The sequence below is a fragment of the Melozone crissalis genome, unplaced genomic scaffold, assembly GCF_028551555.1.
Source record: "Melozone crissalis strain CALT ecotype California unplaced genomic scaffold, PUWL_Pcris_2 ptg000036l_1, whole genome shotgun sequence".
NCBI lineage: Eukaryota > Metazoa > Chordata > Aves > Passeriformes > Passerellidae > Melozone > Melozone crissalis.
In genome coordinates, this window is record NW_026535814.1 from 19,997,614 (window position 1) to 20,013,782 (window position 16,169).

A 16,169-nucleotide genomic window follows, 5' to 3' on the forward strand; every position below is an offset into this window, starting at 1 on the left:
CACAGCACTGCCCGCTTTGGGGCAACACCGGCAGGAAACCCAGCCACGCTACAACGAAATCACCAGAGCAGATCCCACAGCTGGTGCCAGGCTCCCTCCGGCAGCTGTTGCATCCCTCAGGATGCAATTTTGAGGGTGTGACCTGCAGTGTAGCTCACCGGGCTGCAGTACAGTGTATTTGTATATTTTTTTCTTTAGTGTTCATTTGTAATAGATTTTTAATGAGCAAAGCCCCACAGCTGTAATTGGAAAATTAATAAACCCCTACTCCTGCTGAATATTCACCTGCTAACTAAGCATGCAGCCCTGAGCCAATGCTCCTGTCCTTGTCAAAAGCCACATGTGGATGCTGATTTCTGTGCTATGCTTTGATGCTACCCCAGGTTGCTCTTGCTGCTCTATCAAAGGCAGATGTGGAATGAGGAGCATCATATATTCCTGGTGATATACAAAAGCACCAACTCACAACATCAAAAAGGACACACACTTCAGCCTCTCCTCTTGTATTTCCTTGCCCTCTACTCTCTGTTGCTGTACTGGCAATTTGCACTGCTTGCCTCCAGCTCACTGCTGCACAAACTTCAGCAGGCTCCCTTCTCAGCACCTGCCACAGTAGCTACACTCAGCCAAGCATGGTCAGCACACAGGTGCTACTCAGTCTCTTGGCAGATGTCATGTCTCATGTCCAACCAGCAGCTTGCCACAGGCTGCATCAGGAGCTGGAGTGAGGGTGGGATGCTGCAAGGCACCCATGCCACGTCTCTCCCCCTGCAGTTCTGTGTGTGTGCCACATTCCCATGACAGCAGCAGGGCGGTGCCTGGTCCCCATCCCTGAGAGGAGACACCACTGCAGCACTCACCACTCCCAGCTGTGAATCTGGCAGATCTCTTCTCTATAAGCATCCCATCTTTGATAAAAGATACCACCCCTGGGTTCTGAAGGTTGTCAGAGCCCAGCCCAAAAGGTTTTTCTAACACGCTCTCTCTGTGATTTACAGTTACCCTTTACCATCACCCAAAAGAGGATGGAGCTGGGCGAGATCGTTGTGACTGAACTTCCCAATGAGAGGGAGCTGTACAAGAAGGACATGCCAAGAGCCCAGGACCTGCTGTGGAGAAGTGGAAACTGGATCCACCATAGTTTTGGGTATCTCACAGGAGAAATGAATGAATACGGAGAGTGGATGAAAAGTAAGCAGAAGGATGTGTTTGGGGATATCCATATCACCATCAGTACTTCCAGTGAAATGTGCTTCACCCCCTGAGGCAGAGCAGAAGCAGCATGGTCCAAGCTCATTGCAAACTCTGGCCTTTTAATTTTCTCACTCTCAGGAACACAATCTCAATGCATCCTCTGGCCACCACCATGTCAGCAGGCAAAATTTGGCACAGTCCTGAGATGTCTTTCACACTCAATCAGTTACGTTTCATTAGCATCACGTCTCACATAGCAGCGCCGGAATCACACAGCAGGGCTGGGCGTTGAGTCTCCTGCCTTGGATCAGCCACTGTCTCTCATCCATCTGTGGGCTGATGATGGGGAATTGCCTCCTGATAGAGGCAGGGGCTCTTGAGTTCCCAGCCTTGGGGGAGCAATAAGCACTGAGAGGGTGTTACAATGCCATAAGACAGAAGCCAGGACTGATCTCAAAGGTTCACTGTACACACAGGAGCAATGAATGAGCAGACAGTCCAAATACCCATAATTACTGGGGATTGGGAGGCTGTGTAAGACTGTGGGTCCTCTGTCAAGGCTGAGGTTGTTAGCAGTACACCTCCAGCAATGGGAGAGAAAAAAGAGGCATCCATTTATAGCCAGGCCAGTGTTATCCCCAGACACAGGGGAATATCTCCTCCTGCTTTCTCTTTACTCCAGTGATCCATGCTTTGTCAACAACTTTTCTTATTCAGTGTTCTGGAAAGCTTTGGCCACTGTCCTCTGTTATATTTGAATTTTTACAGCTAATACTTGTGTCTGAGACTAAGTGTATTGCTGATACCTGTTGCATAGCTCAACACCAAATATTAATTAAGATTAGTTCAGACAAGCCTGGACATTTTCCTCTAAGAAACCCGTTCCTCCTCCTCGTTCTTCCTCCTTAACCCTGCCTGGAAGGAATTCTTAGGAATAAGTCATTGCCCATATTCAAAAAATACCCTGGCACCTTAAGCTGCATCTAATGAACAACCAAATTAAGATTATTAATTTCAAATCTTGTAGAAGATAAAAGCTGCATATGCACATTGTATGACCATCTGAACATCGTGTTCATGGAAGTAGCTCCCCTTTCCCATCCATTCTCCTTGCATCATCCTTTAATAACACACAGCAGTTCAGAAATGGCTGCAGTTTTCCCAGAAGAGAGGCAGAGGAAAAGCTCAAGTCAATTTGCAGTAGGAGAACAAGCAGCAAAATGTTATTGCAGTGCCTTCATCCCACCTTCCCCCTGCACTCACCTGAGGTATCTGTGCTTGGTGTCTGTTTGCTCTGTCCAGGTTCAATAACCTTCTCCAAAGAGCAATAACTCTTTGTCCTCTGGAAATGCCTCTTTGCCCTGAGTATTGTCCAAGCTATAATTACTGCTTTCTAATTTAGGTTCTTTAGCTCTCAGAATACTTTTTAGAAACCTTTGACCCCCATCTCCCATATACACCATACCTTCATGCTCAAGGTTGCTGATTTTCCTCCTAAAACAGCAAAATCACTTCCTTTTCCTATATTTCCTGTATTTCCCTATATACATACAAAGCATTTTAAGAGCCCCCCTCTGCATTTGAATTATACACCAAAAACAGTCTGTCTCATTATTGATTTTACAACAGAATCTAAAGTGATCTACCATGCAAATAATCCTTTGACTATTCTCTGACAACCATAAATAAATCACTTGTGTGTTTGTCCCTCCATAAATGTTATAGCAGTGCCCAGTACATCCCTATTAATTCTCAAGTGCCAGATAATATGCAGAGACAACAATCAATCAGAGACCTGTTTTACAGAAATGTTAATATTTCAACTCTGTTCTATGCCCAGAAAGGGGCTGCAAAGATTGTGCTTTGCTAAAATGATGCCTTTCCAACAGTGTTTTGCCTTGATCTCCTCCAGGCAAGCCCTTAATGGTTCAGTTGGTAGACTGGATCTTGCGAGGGACCTCTCAGGTGATGTTTGTCAACAACCCTCTCAGTGGGCTGATCATTTTAGTGGGGCTTTTCATCCAGAGCCCCTGGTGGATGCTCACGGGCTGCACTGGCACCACTGTGTCCACGTTAACTGCGCTGGCCCTCAGCCAGGACAGGTAGGTGGCACCTTGTGTCCTCGTGCACTTAATAAAAATTGATGGTTGTGATAATATTTGGAGCTCACTGATGGGTCACTGCGCCTTGTTGGAGACAGAAGACTCAGGTGAAGACAGAGCTGGGACCCAAGAAGAGCTGGCCTGTCCCTGTGGCTGTCTGTCTTCCTGAAAACACACAGTTCTTTCTCCCTGATAGCCATCCTCAAACCATGCAGGTCCTCTGAGTCACAAGGATCCCCCTCCATCATCCCGCAGCCCCCAAACTTCCCCCCTCCCACACACCAGTGCAAGGCAGTACATCAGTAATCTCCCTGCTTTTTCACAGGGGCAGGACACTTACAAATTGCACTTCTGTGGGCCCCAGAGATGGGCTGCCTTCAGCAAAGCTTTCTGCCTCGCAATTGTTCCCATGGCAGGTCGTCCATCGCGGCTGGGCTGCACGGCTACAACGGGATCCTGGTGGGCCTGCTCATGGCCGTCTACTCTGACAAGGGCGACTACTACTGGTGGCTCCTGCCCCCCGTGGCTGTGATTTCCACGGCCTGGTAAGTGCCACTGCTCCTCATGCCTTCTGAAGGCTGTCCCAGAACAGAGACCAGGCAGAGCTGAAGAAAAAACTAGGCGGCCTCCATTTAGTAGAAGGCCTTAATGGATCCACCTTGGGCAGCACAAGAGCACAGCCAGGGCTACACCCAGGATGAACCAAAATGGTCACAAAATGGACTGATGGTCACAGGGTCTCACACTTTTATAAGTTTTGGTACATTTGCATGTTGGAGTTAATTGTCCAAGTCCCATCTTTCTTGTTTTTCTCTCTTCAGTCCATGTTGTTTGGGCCTTAAATTTGGATCATTGGTCCGGGGTCCCCAGCTAGAGAAGGAATTGTTTTGCCTCCCTGCTCTGTGAAGAGAGCTTACTATCCCCTAATATAAAACTCATAATTACACACTAAAGCAGCACAGAATCTGCAAATAAAAGCTAAGACCTGAGGCATCACTCCTCCTAGGGACAATTCCCAAAGGATAGGTCTGGCTATAAGCAGCTCAGACACACCGAGGGCCCCTCTGCCCTTCGCCAGAGACTCCAGACTTGATGGCACTGGAGAGTTGTGTTTGTCACCTCACAGAGCTCGTGGGGGACGTGGTAGGAGCTGAGGGCACAGAAACACTGATTACAGCACACAGGCAAAGCAGCCCCACCCCAGGCCTCTTTAAATGGCCCTCAGCAGCAGGACACACACAGGATGGAGGTCATTGCACCCAACACCACAAGGCTTCTTCCTCATCCAGGCCCTGAATCAACCCTGTGCTCATCCTGGGGCTGAATTCAATATTCTCCTTCTCGGATGTGCAACCAGTCATGAGCAGAATTAATTCTTCCAAATAGCTCCAAAGAACAGGCTATGTCCATCCAGGATTAAATTTTGCCATTTTTAAATATGGATCTGAACAGCACTGCAGAATCTGTTTAACAGCCTTAGCTGAAATTAATTTAATAGTCACATTTTATCACTGTAAGCAGTAAGATGCTAACCGTTATTGGATTTTCACTGCTTTTAAGATCAGATTTGTTTCTATATTTCATTTCTTTAGTCATTCTCAGCAAAGGTCATTTTATAACAATCTCTCAAAACCCAGGACATGTTGCAAGAATGTTTAGTTTGTCTCATCTGCCAGAATTCCTTGAGGCCTTTTGTTCAAAATTTTCTTCATTGTTTAGTTCACAAGTCTTGAGGGTAGAGCTGAAATATTTTAAAATCAGACACTTCAGTGATTTTCTTAACCGATACTTTGACTTTCAGCTTTAGAAGTCAGTATTTATTTAACTGTTTCCTTTTTTCCTGACAAGATGTGTAAGTGACAGAAGCTTTGTATTTCAGCACAGAAATTAGGACACCATTTTCACTGAAGTACTGATTTATTTTTTTTCCCTACAGCTGCAAGCAAGGAAATCTGTAAACTCCTTTGGGAACCAAACTTGTCAAAAAAAGAATAGGCTTCATCTGAGATTACATAGGGAGAACAAAGCATTTTTCCCACTGATAGTATCTGTACAGCAGGACACAAGATGTTGCTATTGAAATGTCAAATAACTTGGATGGAGTTGTTTTTTATTATAACCAGCTTAATGACCTTCTAGGGCTCAAATCCAGTTCCTTGAAAAACTTAAAGTCTTTAAATTGATTTTTTATAAACTGCAATGTTCACTGCTACTTGGAGTAGACAATAGGAGCTATTCAGCTCACCTGTAGCAGAAGAGCTCAGCTGGAAAGAGAACACTGGCAATTTGAACAAAAGACTGCCCACTTCTTCTCTTCCTTGAACTTTCTGAGATCCATAAAAATCAGATATTACCTTGACAATATGCTCCCATACAGTCCTTCATGTAGGACACACACTTCAAGTGGAAATCAGGGAGTCTGGAAATGTCCCGAGGAAAGCAGATCAAACAAAGATTATATCCCAGGTTCTACAGACAAGAACTTTGGGAAAGGCCATAGTATTTCAAGGTTTATATGGTTTTTGTGCTTTGGCTCTAGGTTGAGTCTCACCCCAAATACTTTACATACTAAAAATATTCAATAAAGCTACTTAAAAACAAGTCTCAGTTTTCAGTAAACTGTGTATGATTTCAGATGATACCTGGGCAGCACAAAATTACATCAGTCAGGGTGTGAGTGAAGTCAGGCACCAGCACCTTGCCCAGCTCTGCTACAGTGATGATTCCACCTTACACTCTGTTGGGCTTCATAGTCCCCAAAAAATATATATTTACTGTCCAGCATAGTAAATATTTTTATCATTTTTAATGGAAGGTTTTCCACTGCCATTGATCACTTCTTCTGCTTTATTTCTCTTCCAGACCCATCTCCTGCTACCCTTCAAACTGTTTAAACAAGAACAAAACAAAACAAAAAAAGGCCAAAAAAAAAGCAAATTGGGTAATTTCCAACTCCCTCCTGCCTCCTCAAGACAGCAGCTTTTTTAGACTACCTGAAGTTTTCCCCAGTTCTTCATGTGACATTCCCAAAATTTCCTTTTCTGCTTTTTGTTCAAATTTTAAACTGAATAGTAAGTCAGATTGCCTATCTCTGTCCATGCTCAAATGCTGTATTGGATGCATACATGGATGTGACATTATTTTCTTCAGAAAGACAAACAGCTTTTGACAACTCTTTGTTTGATGCAGATTAAGGTATTAAGGTATTATTAAGGTATTCACCACCTGGCATTGCTACAAGGAACTGTATTGGCCTTTATTTGCCAAAGTTATCATTTTGTGACCAAAGAGGCAGGCTGTCTCACTATAAATTGTGATGAGCAAGTTATAATTCTATTTCTTCTCCTTTTCTCAGCCCAGTACTGTCCAGTGCTTTGGGATCCATCTTCAGCAAATGGGACCTTCCTGTTTTCACTCTGCCCTTCAACATTGTGGTGACCCTGTACCTGGCAGCCACAGGACACTACAACCCCTTCTTCCCCACAACCCTCATCAAGCCCGTAGCTGCAGTGCCCAATATCACCTGGTCTGACATCAATGTGCCACTGGTAAGCTTCACACCAACAGGTTTGTGGTATGTCACTGAGAAGGTGAACATGAAGGCATTCTCCTCTGGGTGATGCTTTTACGTGGGTCAGAATTCACAGAAGTACATGGGTTGGTTCAGTGCCACAGAATCCCCAGGGACAGTCCTGGTTCATCCAGCAGAAAAGCTGGTGGAGCCTCAGGGAGCAGAGAACCCGAGCCTCTCATTCCCCTCAAACTTGGCTTGGCCCAAAACTAGCCTTGAGTGTACATCCAGCACACATCTGGATATGACCTCCTCCTGTCCAGGTTAAAAAAAAACATCAGCAACACTGTCAGTGGCAATATGAAAATTCAGAGGAAACATCAGGATTTCAAAGTGACAGAAGCTCATTTATACACAGTCCCCTCATGTCTAGCTCTAGCTCTGGAGGGTCACCTTCCCAGAGGAGAACAGGGTAACAGATCCAGAGGGTTGTGGTGAATGGCTCAGGGTCTCAGGGGGTCCCTCAGGGATCCATCTGGGCACCAGTGTTATTGAATATCTTCATTAATGACACAGACAGAGGGATCCAGGGCACCCTCAGCAGATTTGCAGATGGCACCAATCTGAGAGGTGCAGCTGACACACCTGGAGGATGGGATGGCATCCAGAGGGACCTGGACAGGCTGCAGGAGTGGCCCAGGGAATCTCATGGGGTTTAACAAGGCCAAGAGCTGGAGCTGCACCTGGGCCAGGGCAGCCCCTGGGACCAACCCAGGCTGGGCTGAGCAGAGGGAGCAGCCCTGGGAGAAGGAGCTGGGGGTGCTGTGGGTGAGAGCTGGGCCTGCCCCAGCCTGAGCCCCCTGCCCTGGGCTGATCCCCAGCGTGGGCAGCAGGGCAGGGGGATCCTGCCCCTGTGCCCCTGGGCTCAGGTGAGAGCCCACCTGCAGAGCTGCCCCAGCCCTGGCTCCAACAGCATAAGGAGCTGGAGCTGCTGCAGCCAGTGCAGAGGAGGCCACATCTTTTATAAGAAAAGGCTTGGAGAACTGGGTTTATTTATCCTGGAAAAGATGGCTTTGGGGTGACCTAAGGCCTTCCAATACCTGGAGAGAAAGGTAGGAAAGCTGGAGGGAGACTACTTACAGTTGGAGGGACTTTTGAAGGCATTCCCCCCAAGGAGAAATGGCTTCAATTTGAAAGAGAATAAGTTTAGATTAGACATTGGGGGAAAATTCCTTTCCTGTGAGAGTGGGGAGGTCCCCACAGAGCAGCTGTGGCTGCCCAAGGATCCCTGGCAGTGCCCAAGGCCAGGCTGGATGGGGCTTGGAGCACCCTGGGATGGTGGAAGCTGTCCCTGCCCATGGCAGAGGGTGGGATTAGGTGATCTAAGGTCCCTTCCAATTCAAACCATTCTGAGATTCCATGAGGTGCTCAGACTCCAACTCAGAGCCAGGATTTCTTCCTTCCCTTTTCAGCCAATATCTTGGATAGAACATCTGCTGTGTCCCTCAGGGCACAGACAGACAACAACTAACAAGCCCTTTTCTGCCATCTGCTGCAGCTCTTACAATCCATCCCAGTTGGGATTGGTCAAGTGTACGGTTGTGGAAACCCCTGGACTGGAGGGATTTTCCTTGTAGCTCTGCTCATCTCGTCCCCACTGATTTGTTTGCATGCTGCAATTGGATCAGCTGTGGGGATGTTTGCAGGTAAGAAACACCAACCAAATTATTTTTGCAACCAAGGTATCTTGATCCAAGGCAGATTCTGTCCAAACTTTAAAGTTGCATCATCTTGGCCGTAGTGGGGACAACACTCATCTTTCAAACTGTCTCTAAATTTGAAAGCTCTTAGCAAAGGTCACACAACAGAGTGCAAGCAACAACAGAAGCAGGTTTTCTTTAAACTTTGCATTTTTTGTTAGATTTGTAACTCAGAGAGGTGGTTTGTTCCACCTTACTTAACTCTCTAGCCACTGGACACCATAAATCCCATGGAGACCATAAGGAAATCTGGAGAAAGACTTTCAGAACTGATTTCTTGCCACCACAATTGCTTTAAATGATGACCACGAGCAAAGGTCTGCCCCAGAACTAATCAGCCAAGGAAGAGAAACAGACTTTACTGGGATGCAGTTTGCTCAGCCCTGCTGTGGATTTGTCAAAATAGCAAAATGAATGCCACTAAAATGTCCTCCTCTTCACTAACCAGAGAGAAACAATATTGAGAGACAAGAAGCAGACCCTAGAGGTTAGATAATATTAATGCCACTTAAGAGACCAATTTTAATAAATACAGATGACAGAATAAGTGTAGTCTGATTGCTTGGTAAAGGCAGGGATGCAAAAATTTCTCTGTGCTCTGAAGCACTTTATACATGATGAAGCTGTCTTATATTCATGATTTTAAACAAAACTGTCCACAATTTGTATGGCTAAGAGCATATGGCAGGACTTGCAGAGGTGTGACATTCAGTCTAGAAGGGAAAGGTCAGGGGAAAGTTCTGGGGACAACATGGTGAAAAAACAGAGGACAGATGAGGACAATACAGAAGGAAATGCATTAATATTGCTAGTGGTCTGTGCACTACATATTGAACTCTCCTTTTCACTGGTACTCCTGAAGCCTGTGAGAAATCCTACAGAAGTTTCTGAGAGGTCAAATTTGGGGCAGACCCCCCAGCTCCCATCCCCGCGGACAATTTCCTCTGCACAGGTGGAGTAACCACCTCTTGTAACTGGACCATATCTCACAAAGATCACTAGGAAAAAATGGAAAACTCTGCTTGCTCCCACAAAAAACATACAGTTGTGCCTCCGATATTCAAAATTAGGGTACATATGAGGTGTAAACATTGTGTGTGAGCACAGCTTTCGCCAGGAGGACACCCAGGTGAGGTTTTCCCACACTTTGGCTGGATCCTCCATCTGTGTGTGTGGGTACAACACGCTCAGTGAATACACAGGAAGTTTTGTCTGAATTAAACCTTTGAGACTGGGCCAAATTCCACCGCAGGAACATTATCAGAGCTCCAAAATAATGATCCTCCTTTGACATCCTCCTTTTCCTGCATGCGCGTGTGTGAGAACAGACAAACCCACCCTGATGTTATGAGGAAGAGATGATAGACTCCTCCTGCATGTTCCTCTCACACCTGAGCTCACAGCCTTGCCTTTGTCCTGCAGCTCTGAGCATTGCATCCCCCTTTGACAGCATCTACCTTGGCCTACACAACTACAACTGTGCCCTGGCCTGCATTGCCATCGGGGGCATGTTCTACGCCCTGACCTGGCAGACTCATGTGCTCTCACTTGCCTGCGGTGAGTATCTTTTACATAAAGGGAAGGCAAAAATTTGGGCAGTTTATTAAGAGCTGTCTTGGTTTGAAAAGACAAGTGTCCTCTAAGGAAGGCAGGAGCCTCCCTTGAAATGGAAAATGCAAACCCCCCTCTCTCCAAATTATTATAGTTTTGAAATTAAGAGGCTCTCAGGAAATGATATGGGAGTAGGAATAATAGATCTTTATTAGGAAAAAATAAAAATTAAAAGAAAAAATAAAAATAAAAATAAAAATAAAATGTAGTAATACAAAACAACACTGACAAAGTCAGAATAGGACCTGCCCCCTGTGTGTCAGGGTGGTGTCCCAGCCCCATCCCATGGTGGCTCAGCCCTCCTGCAGTGCCAGCTGTGGTTCTGCAGGAGCAGGGATCCTGGAGAAGGGTGGAATTTTCCTCTGAAGTTCCAGGGGTGGTGTAGATGGGCCTGGGCTCCCTCTGGCAATGCAGGGGAGGAGAAAGCTGCTCCTCTGGGAATGCAGTAGGAAAAGGCTTCTGTGGTGTTCCAAATATCAGATTATATCCTGGTAGGAATGCTTGGCTCCTCCCCCTGGCCAGAGCATCTTCCTATGGGATGATGGAATTTTATCAGCCATGCAGGGACACTCACTGTCCCATGAACAGAAGATATTTTCCAGAGGGAGGATTGCTTGTGGAAGAGATAAAGTAAACTGCCCCACCTGGTTTTAACAGGTGGTCCAATTAACAGAAGATAACTGCCCCATCTGTAGCAGCTGGTGATAGAATACACAACCCCAGCCACATCTTGCACTTCCAACCTAAGACAGGAGCACAGGCTTAGAGCCAACCATCACTCTGTCTGTCCCAAAAATAGGTACTGTGCAAGAGCTGTTTCTCTGGTAGCATCAGCATTGGGCCTGATTGTGCGAGTACAGAGAGAATACTTTTAGACCCTGATAACATGGAAACATCTAGAAAGGGTGGAAGTACTGTTTGTGGAATGAGCTCAAGTTAATCCAAGAGCGTGTTTAACCAGTTAGCAACTCAACAGATTGATAGAAGCAGCCTTTTCCTGGTTGTATGTATCACTGGGGGAAATGTGTCATAAGAAAGGAGCTGTTGCACCAGATCAGTTTAAAACCCATCCACCCAAAGACCCCACATCCAACAGCAGCCAAAACCAGGCACTATGGGAACAGTTGGAGAAATTTCCCAGTTAAGACATTCCCATGAAGATATGCACAGGCTCCAATTATCTTTATCTCAGTGTCCTGAGCACAGTTTCTGGGTTTCTCAGTAGCTTTTCCTTCCTTGATTTAACCCCGGGTGCCTGACCTTGCCTCCTGTTCTGCCATCCTGGCATCCTGGGGCAAAGAGACCCTTTGACAACTGGTTGTGGTATGAAGGCACAGGGCAGAGAATTTCTGAAGAATTCTGGAGAATTTCAGCAATTCCCACTGCATGTGGGTCAGGTAGTGCCAAATTTTAAAAAATTAAAGATAAAAGAAATGCCACCATCACTTCATCTTGACACAACTTTGTTCTTCATTCACCATGCATCTCTACAGAGAAGACAGAACAAAGTGCAGTCACAGAATCATTTGTGTTGGAAAATACCTCCAAGAACATCAATGTGCCTCCAGTCCTGCAAAGGCCACCACTAACCCACATCCCCAAGTGCCACATCCACACAGCTGCTAATCCCTCCAAGGATGGGAACTCTACCACTGCCCTGGGCAGCTTTCTGTGAAGAAATTTTTCCCTAATACTCAACCTAGATCTCCCTTGGTGCGACTTTAGGCCATTTTCTCTTGGGAAATTTCAACTAATTTTTGAACTCTAGCAGTGATCCTCACATTAGGTAGCTGGAATGATATTTTGCTGTGCATTTTGAAAATGTTGCTTGGGTTTGGGGGTTTTTTTGGGTTTGTTTTTTTTTTTTTTTGGTTGGTTTTTCTGGGGTTTACTTTTGGGGTTTTGTTTTTTGAGAATTGAGAATTGAGAATTGAATGTTTTCCTCATCCTAAGCTCTCTTTGGTCTTCTCTTTTCAGCATTATTTTGTGCCTACTCCGGAGCAGCTCTTGCTAATGCACTCTCTGTGGTAAGGATGGGCTTTTCTGTTTTACCTGAGGGTTTTTTTTATTTTTTTTTTAACTGCATCTTGATTTGTTCAAATATGACATTAAGGAAATGTCTCAAAATTCTCCATGTCAGCTTTGACAACGCTGAAATGAGAATGCTGCAGCCAGCTGGCAGGTCTTGTAAAAACCCTGTGCCAGCTGAATTGTGCCCCTGAAGACTTTATATCTGATAATAAGATTTCAAAGACCTTTGGAGCATGTTATCCACAACAGGGCTGCGCATGTATATGTGAGTTACAGCAACAGCATATGGTTTGAGATTAAATACTTAGTTGAACATTATCTTTCAGCAATTCCAAATGATCTAAATTTTCATTTTCTTCATTCAATCTCTTTCTCCAACACTGCCCACAGATATTATTGGTGTTTGAACTGGGTATGAGAACTAAAATGAGGGGGAGATTGTTCTCTTAAGTACAAAGTTATTATATTTGGACAAATCAAGAAAGGAGTGAAGACAGAAATGCCAAGCTCTGCTTCTTCTTTAAGATCTGAGAGATTAAAGCAAAACCATATTTTAATTAAATTGATTTACTAACTTAAAAGAAAAAAAAATATTAGAACTAGGAGCTTCATGCACTGAACATTTTCATCTGACACCCTCTCAGTACTGTGTAGGTCCCCACATATGGGCTGCTTTAAGCACATCTACTTTTGGGAGGCATCAGGAAAAAGGACATCTACTTTTTGTCCCTGTGATCTTGCTTTTGGAAAACCTCAATTCAGGTTCAGAGGTGGGGGAATGGAGAGGGCTGAGGGTTGGATGTGATGCCAGTGTGATATTGTCACTGGGGAGAGAGAATATGCATGGATAATACTCTCCATACACATTTTACAGAACAGAGAGGGTAGAATTTAGCTCTTCTGTTAGAGCATTCAGGTGTCCACGTGTAAGCTGGGTGTCTTGGCTTTCATTGAAGCAATCACAGCTCTGGAGCCTGACTCAGTTGCTTCAATGCTGGTGCCAGGTTCCATCCAGCACTGGTATTGAAGCTGCACCTCTGACAGGACTGAGGTCTGCAGTGTCAGATGCTTGGTGCAGCCCGCCAGCTGAAAATCTGACCTCTGTGTGGCCAGCTGAATCAGCATTTGGTGCCCACTGTGTCTTCAGGGAGACCAAGGCCCTCCCAGCTTCCCACATGGAAGAGTGTAGCCACAGGCAGGCATAAGCACAGAGACCAAAAATGGTACCAAAGTGGTGTTTGTGTGCGTTGTGTCCCCTGCCAGCTCGGGCTGCCAGTGTGCACCTGGCCCTTCTGCCTCTCGGCGCTCCTCTTCCTGCTGATCACCTCCCAGAACCCGGCCATCTACAAAATGCCCCTCTGCCAGGTCACCCACCCAGAAGCCAACCGGATCTACTACCTGAGGATGAGGAGAAGGGCCTCGGAGAGCCGGAGGGAGGAGCAGAAGCGAAGGGAGCAGAAACCCTCTGACGGCTCAGGGGTTAACAGTGGGGGCACCCCCCTGTGCACCCCCAAGAGCCGCCACGCTCACTGATTGCAGGCACCCACAGCTCTGCAGCCTGGGGCAGACTGGGGGCAGCTTCTCAGGCATCACCCAGGCACAGCACAGCCACAAACACCACTTTTGCCAGCAGTATGCAGGCTGGGGATTCAGCATTCCGCACTGGAGAAATCACGGTTTGCCCTTGAGCTAAGCTTTCCAAAAAGCACTCAGGTAACATAATAACAGCTGCCTTATCAATCCACTGGCTGTTAACTTGAAAGTCACCTCTTATCAATAATAATTATAAGAATAGGCAGAAGAACATTAAAGCTGACAAGAGGCTGCATTTAATTTCAGAGGTGTAATTTAACAAAATAAATATGCTGAGAAGGCATTGGTGTCTAATAATAATAAATAATGTAAGAACTAAGTCAAGAGCGGCACTTCAAATTAAGAGCGTGTGTATTTGAAAGTGAAATAAACAGACTGTTCTCTTCCTTTCTTGTGTGCCATCAATGTCTAACCCATTTAATACCTCTTAACAGCTACAACACACACAGGTAAATATTCTTACAGAGCACATCCTGTAGCACTTCTGGTGCCATCTCCTGCCTCCTCATTAAGTGCCAAGGCAATGAATATATATGCTTTAATCAGACTAGAAGAGCGACTAGCTAGCAGTGATCAAACATTCTTCTTTTCCTTGAATAATTTTCTGTCTTGCAAATTGAAGATCTCTTTCTCCTGCTGATTGCAGGATAGCAAGTCTGAATCCATACACACATCCATTGGGAAATGAAAACACTTCATGTAAAGAATGGGATAAACATTTACTGCTGGTGTCAGTTCTTTCTCTCCCTTTCATAGAGGAGCAGATCCTTTCCATTAGACCATGAGAAATTAACAAGGCAAAGGTTACCACTGACACTTTATGCCTCCTCAAAATCCATACAGCAGGGAAGCTCCAACTGCCCTAAGGAGTTGGCAAAGGATTTTCTCAGGAACCTCTGTGAAGAAGGCCTGACAGAATGGCTTCCTCACTCTAAAGTTGTATTACAAGGTCAGTTTAAAACCACAGGCCCAAGGGATGTGAAGATTTAAAATCCAAAGGGACTATGCAACCACAAACACTCAGACCACAAACTGCCCTCTCTGCCTCACGATGTTGGGCTGTTCTGCAGATCCATGTGAGTATTTTTGAACAGGTGGGATTCCACCTCCAAAAACCGCTTTTTAAAAAGGTGAGCCTGGATTGTGATCATGGGATTATTTTTGCCTTAATCACCTAAAATCCAGCAGCACCAGCATCTGCCACCCCTCTAAATGTCCCCTAGAACAGCATCCAAGAATGAATTCATCTTGGGAGACAAAAACACGGTGTTGTTTATGTTCAGATGTTTGGGGTTTTTTTTAAACAAGGGAGGCCATTCCAGGAATTCTGGTCAAATTTAGGTCCTACTTCCTCCTTTCTTTTCCAAGACAACCTTTGAGCCATGATATCAGCAAACTAATGCTAGCACCAAAGCAGTCTCCTGAGGTCACTGCAAACTGCAAGATCAGGGACATCCCCCTGTTGCTGCTGCTGTAGACAGACAAAGAGAGGCAGAATAACACAGGAGGTGACACAGAACTATCTGAAGACCTTCTCTCTACAGCAGTCTGAAATATGAAGCACACAGAAACTAGGAGAGCTTATTCATGAACAGTTTAATTTAGCTCATGCACAGCGTTAGAGAAATATTTGAATACTAGAAATGCAAGGTTACTGGGAAAATTACAGCAAAATAATGCTTTTTTTCATCATATATGTAAAGAAAGATCACAACTGCAGTTAGTTATGCCAAACATATTGTTTGTTTTCCTAAAAATAACAGTGAAGCCCGGGCACAATATGGCTATTGGAAAGGATTTGTCATCCAAGTGCCACTGCAGGCATTAATTCCTCAGCCACAAGAAAATCCATCCTAAAGTCAATTAGTAAAGCAATTTCTAGAGTTGAAGCCTTCCATAAAAAATAGAGTATAAACAGCTTTTTTAAGTCTCTAGCTAATCAAAAGATTTGAGTAACTATAGCCAGTACTAATAATTCTTGAAAACAGGCAAGACAAATCAAGTGTCTCCTGCAAGGGAACAGCAGACAATAAAAGCACTAACTGAAGCTATCAGTGGTAGCCCAGCAGTCTGATACCTAGAGACTTCTATAAAAATTTTCATTAAGAGAGAAAAAATGTACAGATTTCAGTGGGACTAATAATTTTGCGACAGCTCCCAGAGGTCTAACATAAAGCAAATATGACCATTAAAGGAGAAAACAAAAAAAAGTTTTTTCTGCAGTTAGAGTCATCACTCCACCCAGCTCACCTCCACCTTAAACAGCATTAAATAAATGTTCCTGTACAAACCAACACCTGGCCTAGACATAGCACAGGAAAAAAACGACCTCTTAAAAATTTGCCTTAAAAATTAAAAAGCAGGACA

The 16,169-nt window shown here is 45.0% G+C and overlaps 1 protein-coding gene across 1 annotated transcript; it reads left to right on the forward strand.

Annotated features, from left to right (window-relative positions):
• Window positions 1–1,025: 1,025 nt before the first annotated feature.
• Window positions 1,026–13,742, forward strand: LOC128941512 (urea transporter 2-like). The gene is made up of 8 exons (XM_054283331.1): window positions 1,026–1,191; window positions 3,107–3,296; window positions 3,713–3,841; window positions 6,652–6,844; window positions 8,366–8,513; window positions 9,990–10,124; window positions 12,156–12,205; window positions 13,473–13,742. The coding sequence occupies exons 1-8, from the start codon at window positions 1,026–1,028 to the stop codon at window positions 13,740–13,742; spliced, it is 1,281 nt and encodes a 426-aa protein (XP_054139306.1).
• The last annotated feature ends 2,427 nt before the right edge of the window (window positions 13,743–16,169 follow it).

Excerpts from the sequence above, each read along its gene's own strand:
- LOC128941512 (XM_054283331.1), top strand. The coding sequence starts at position 1,026 with ATGGAGCTGGGCGAGATCGTTGTGACTGAACTTCCCAATGAGAGGGAG. Across the intron at positions 3,297-3,712 it reads CTGGCCCTCAGCCAGGACAG|GTCGTCCATCGCGGCTGGGC; the intron begins GTAGGTGGCACC and ends TTCCCATGGCAG. Across the intron at positions 10,125-12,155 it reads TGTGCTCTCACTTGCCTGCG|CATTATTTTGTGCCTACTCC; the intron begins GTGAGTATCTTT and ends TTCTCTTTTCAG.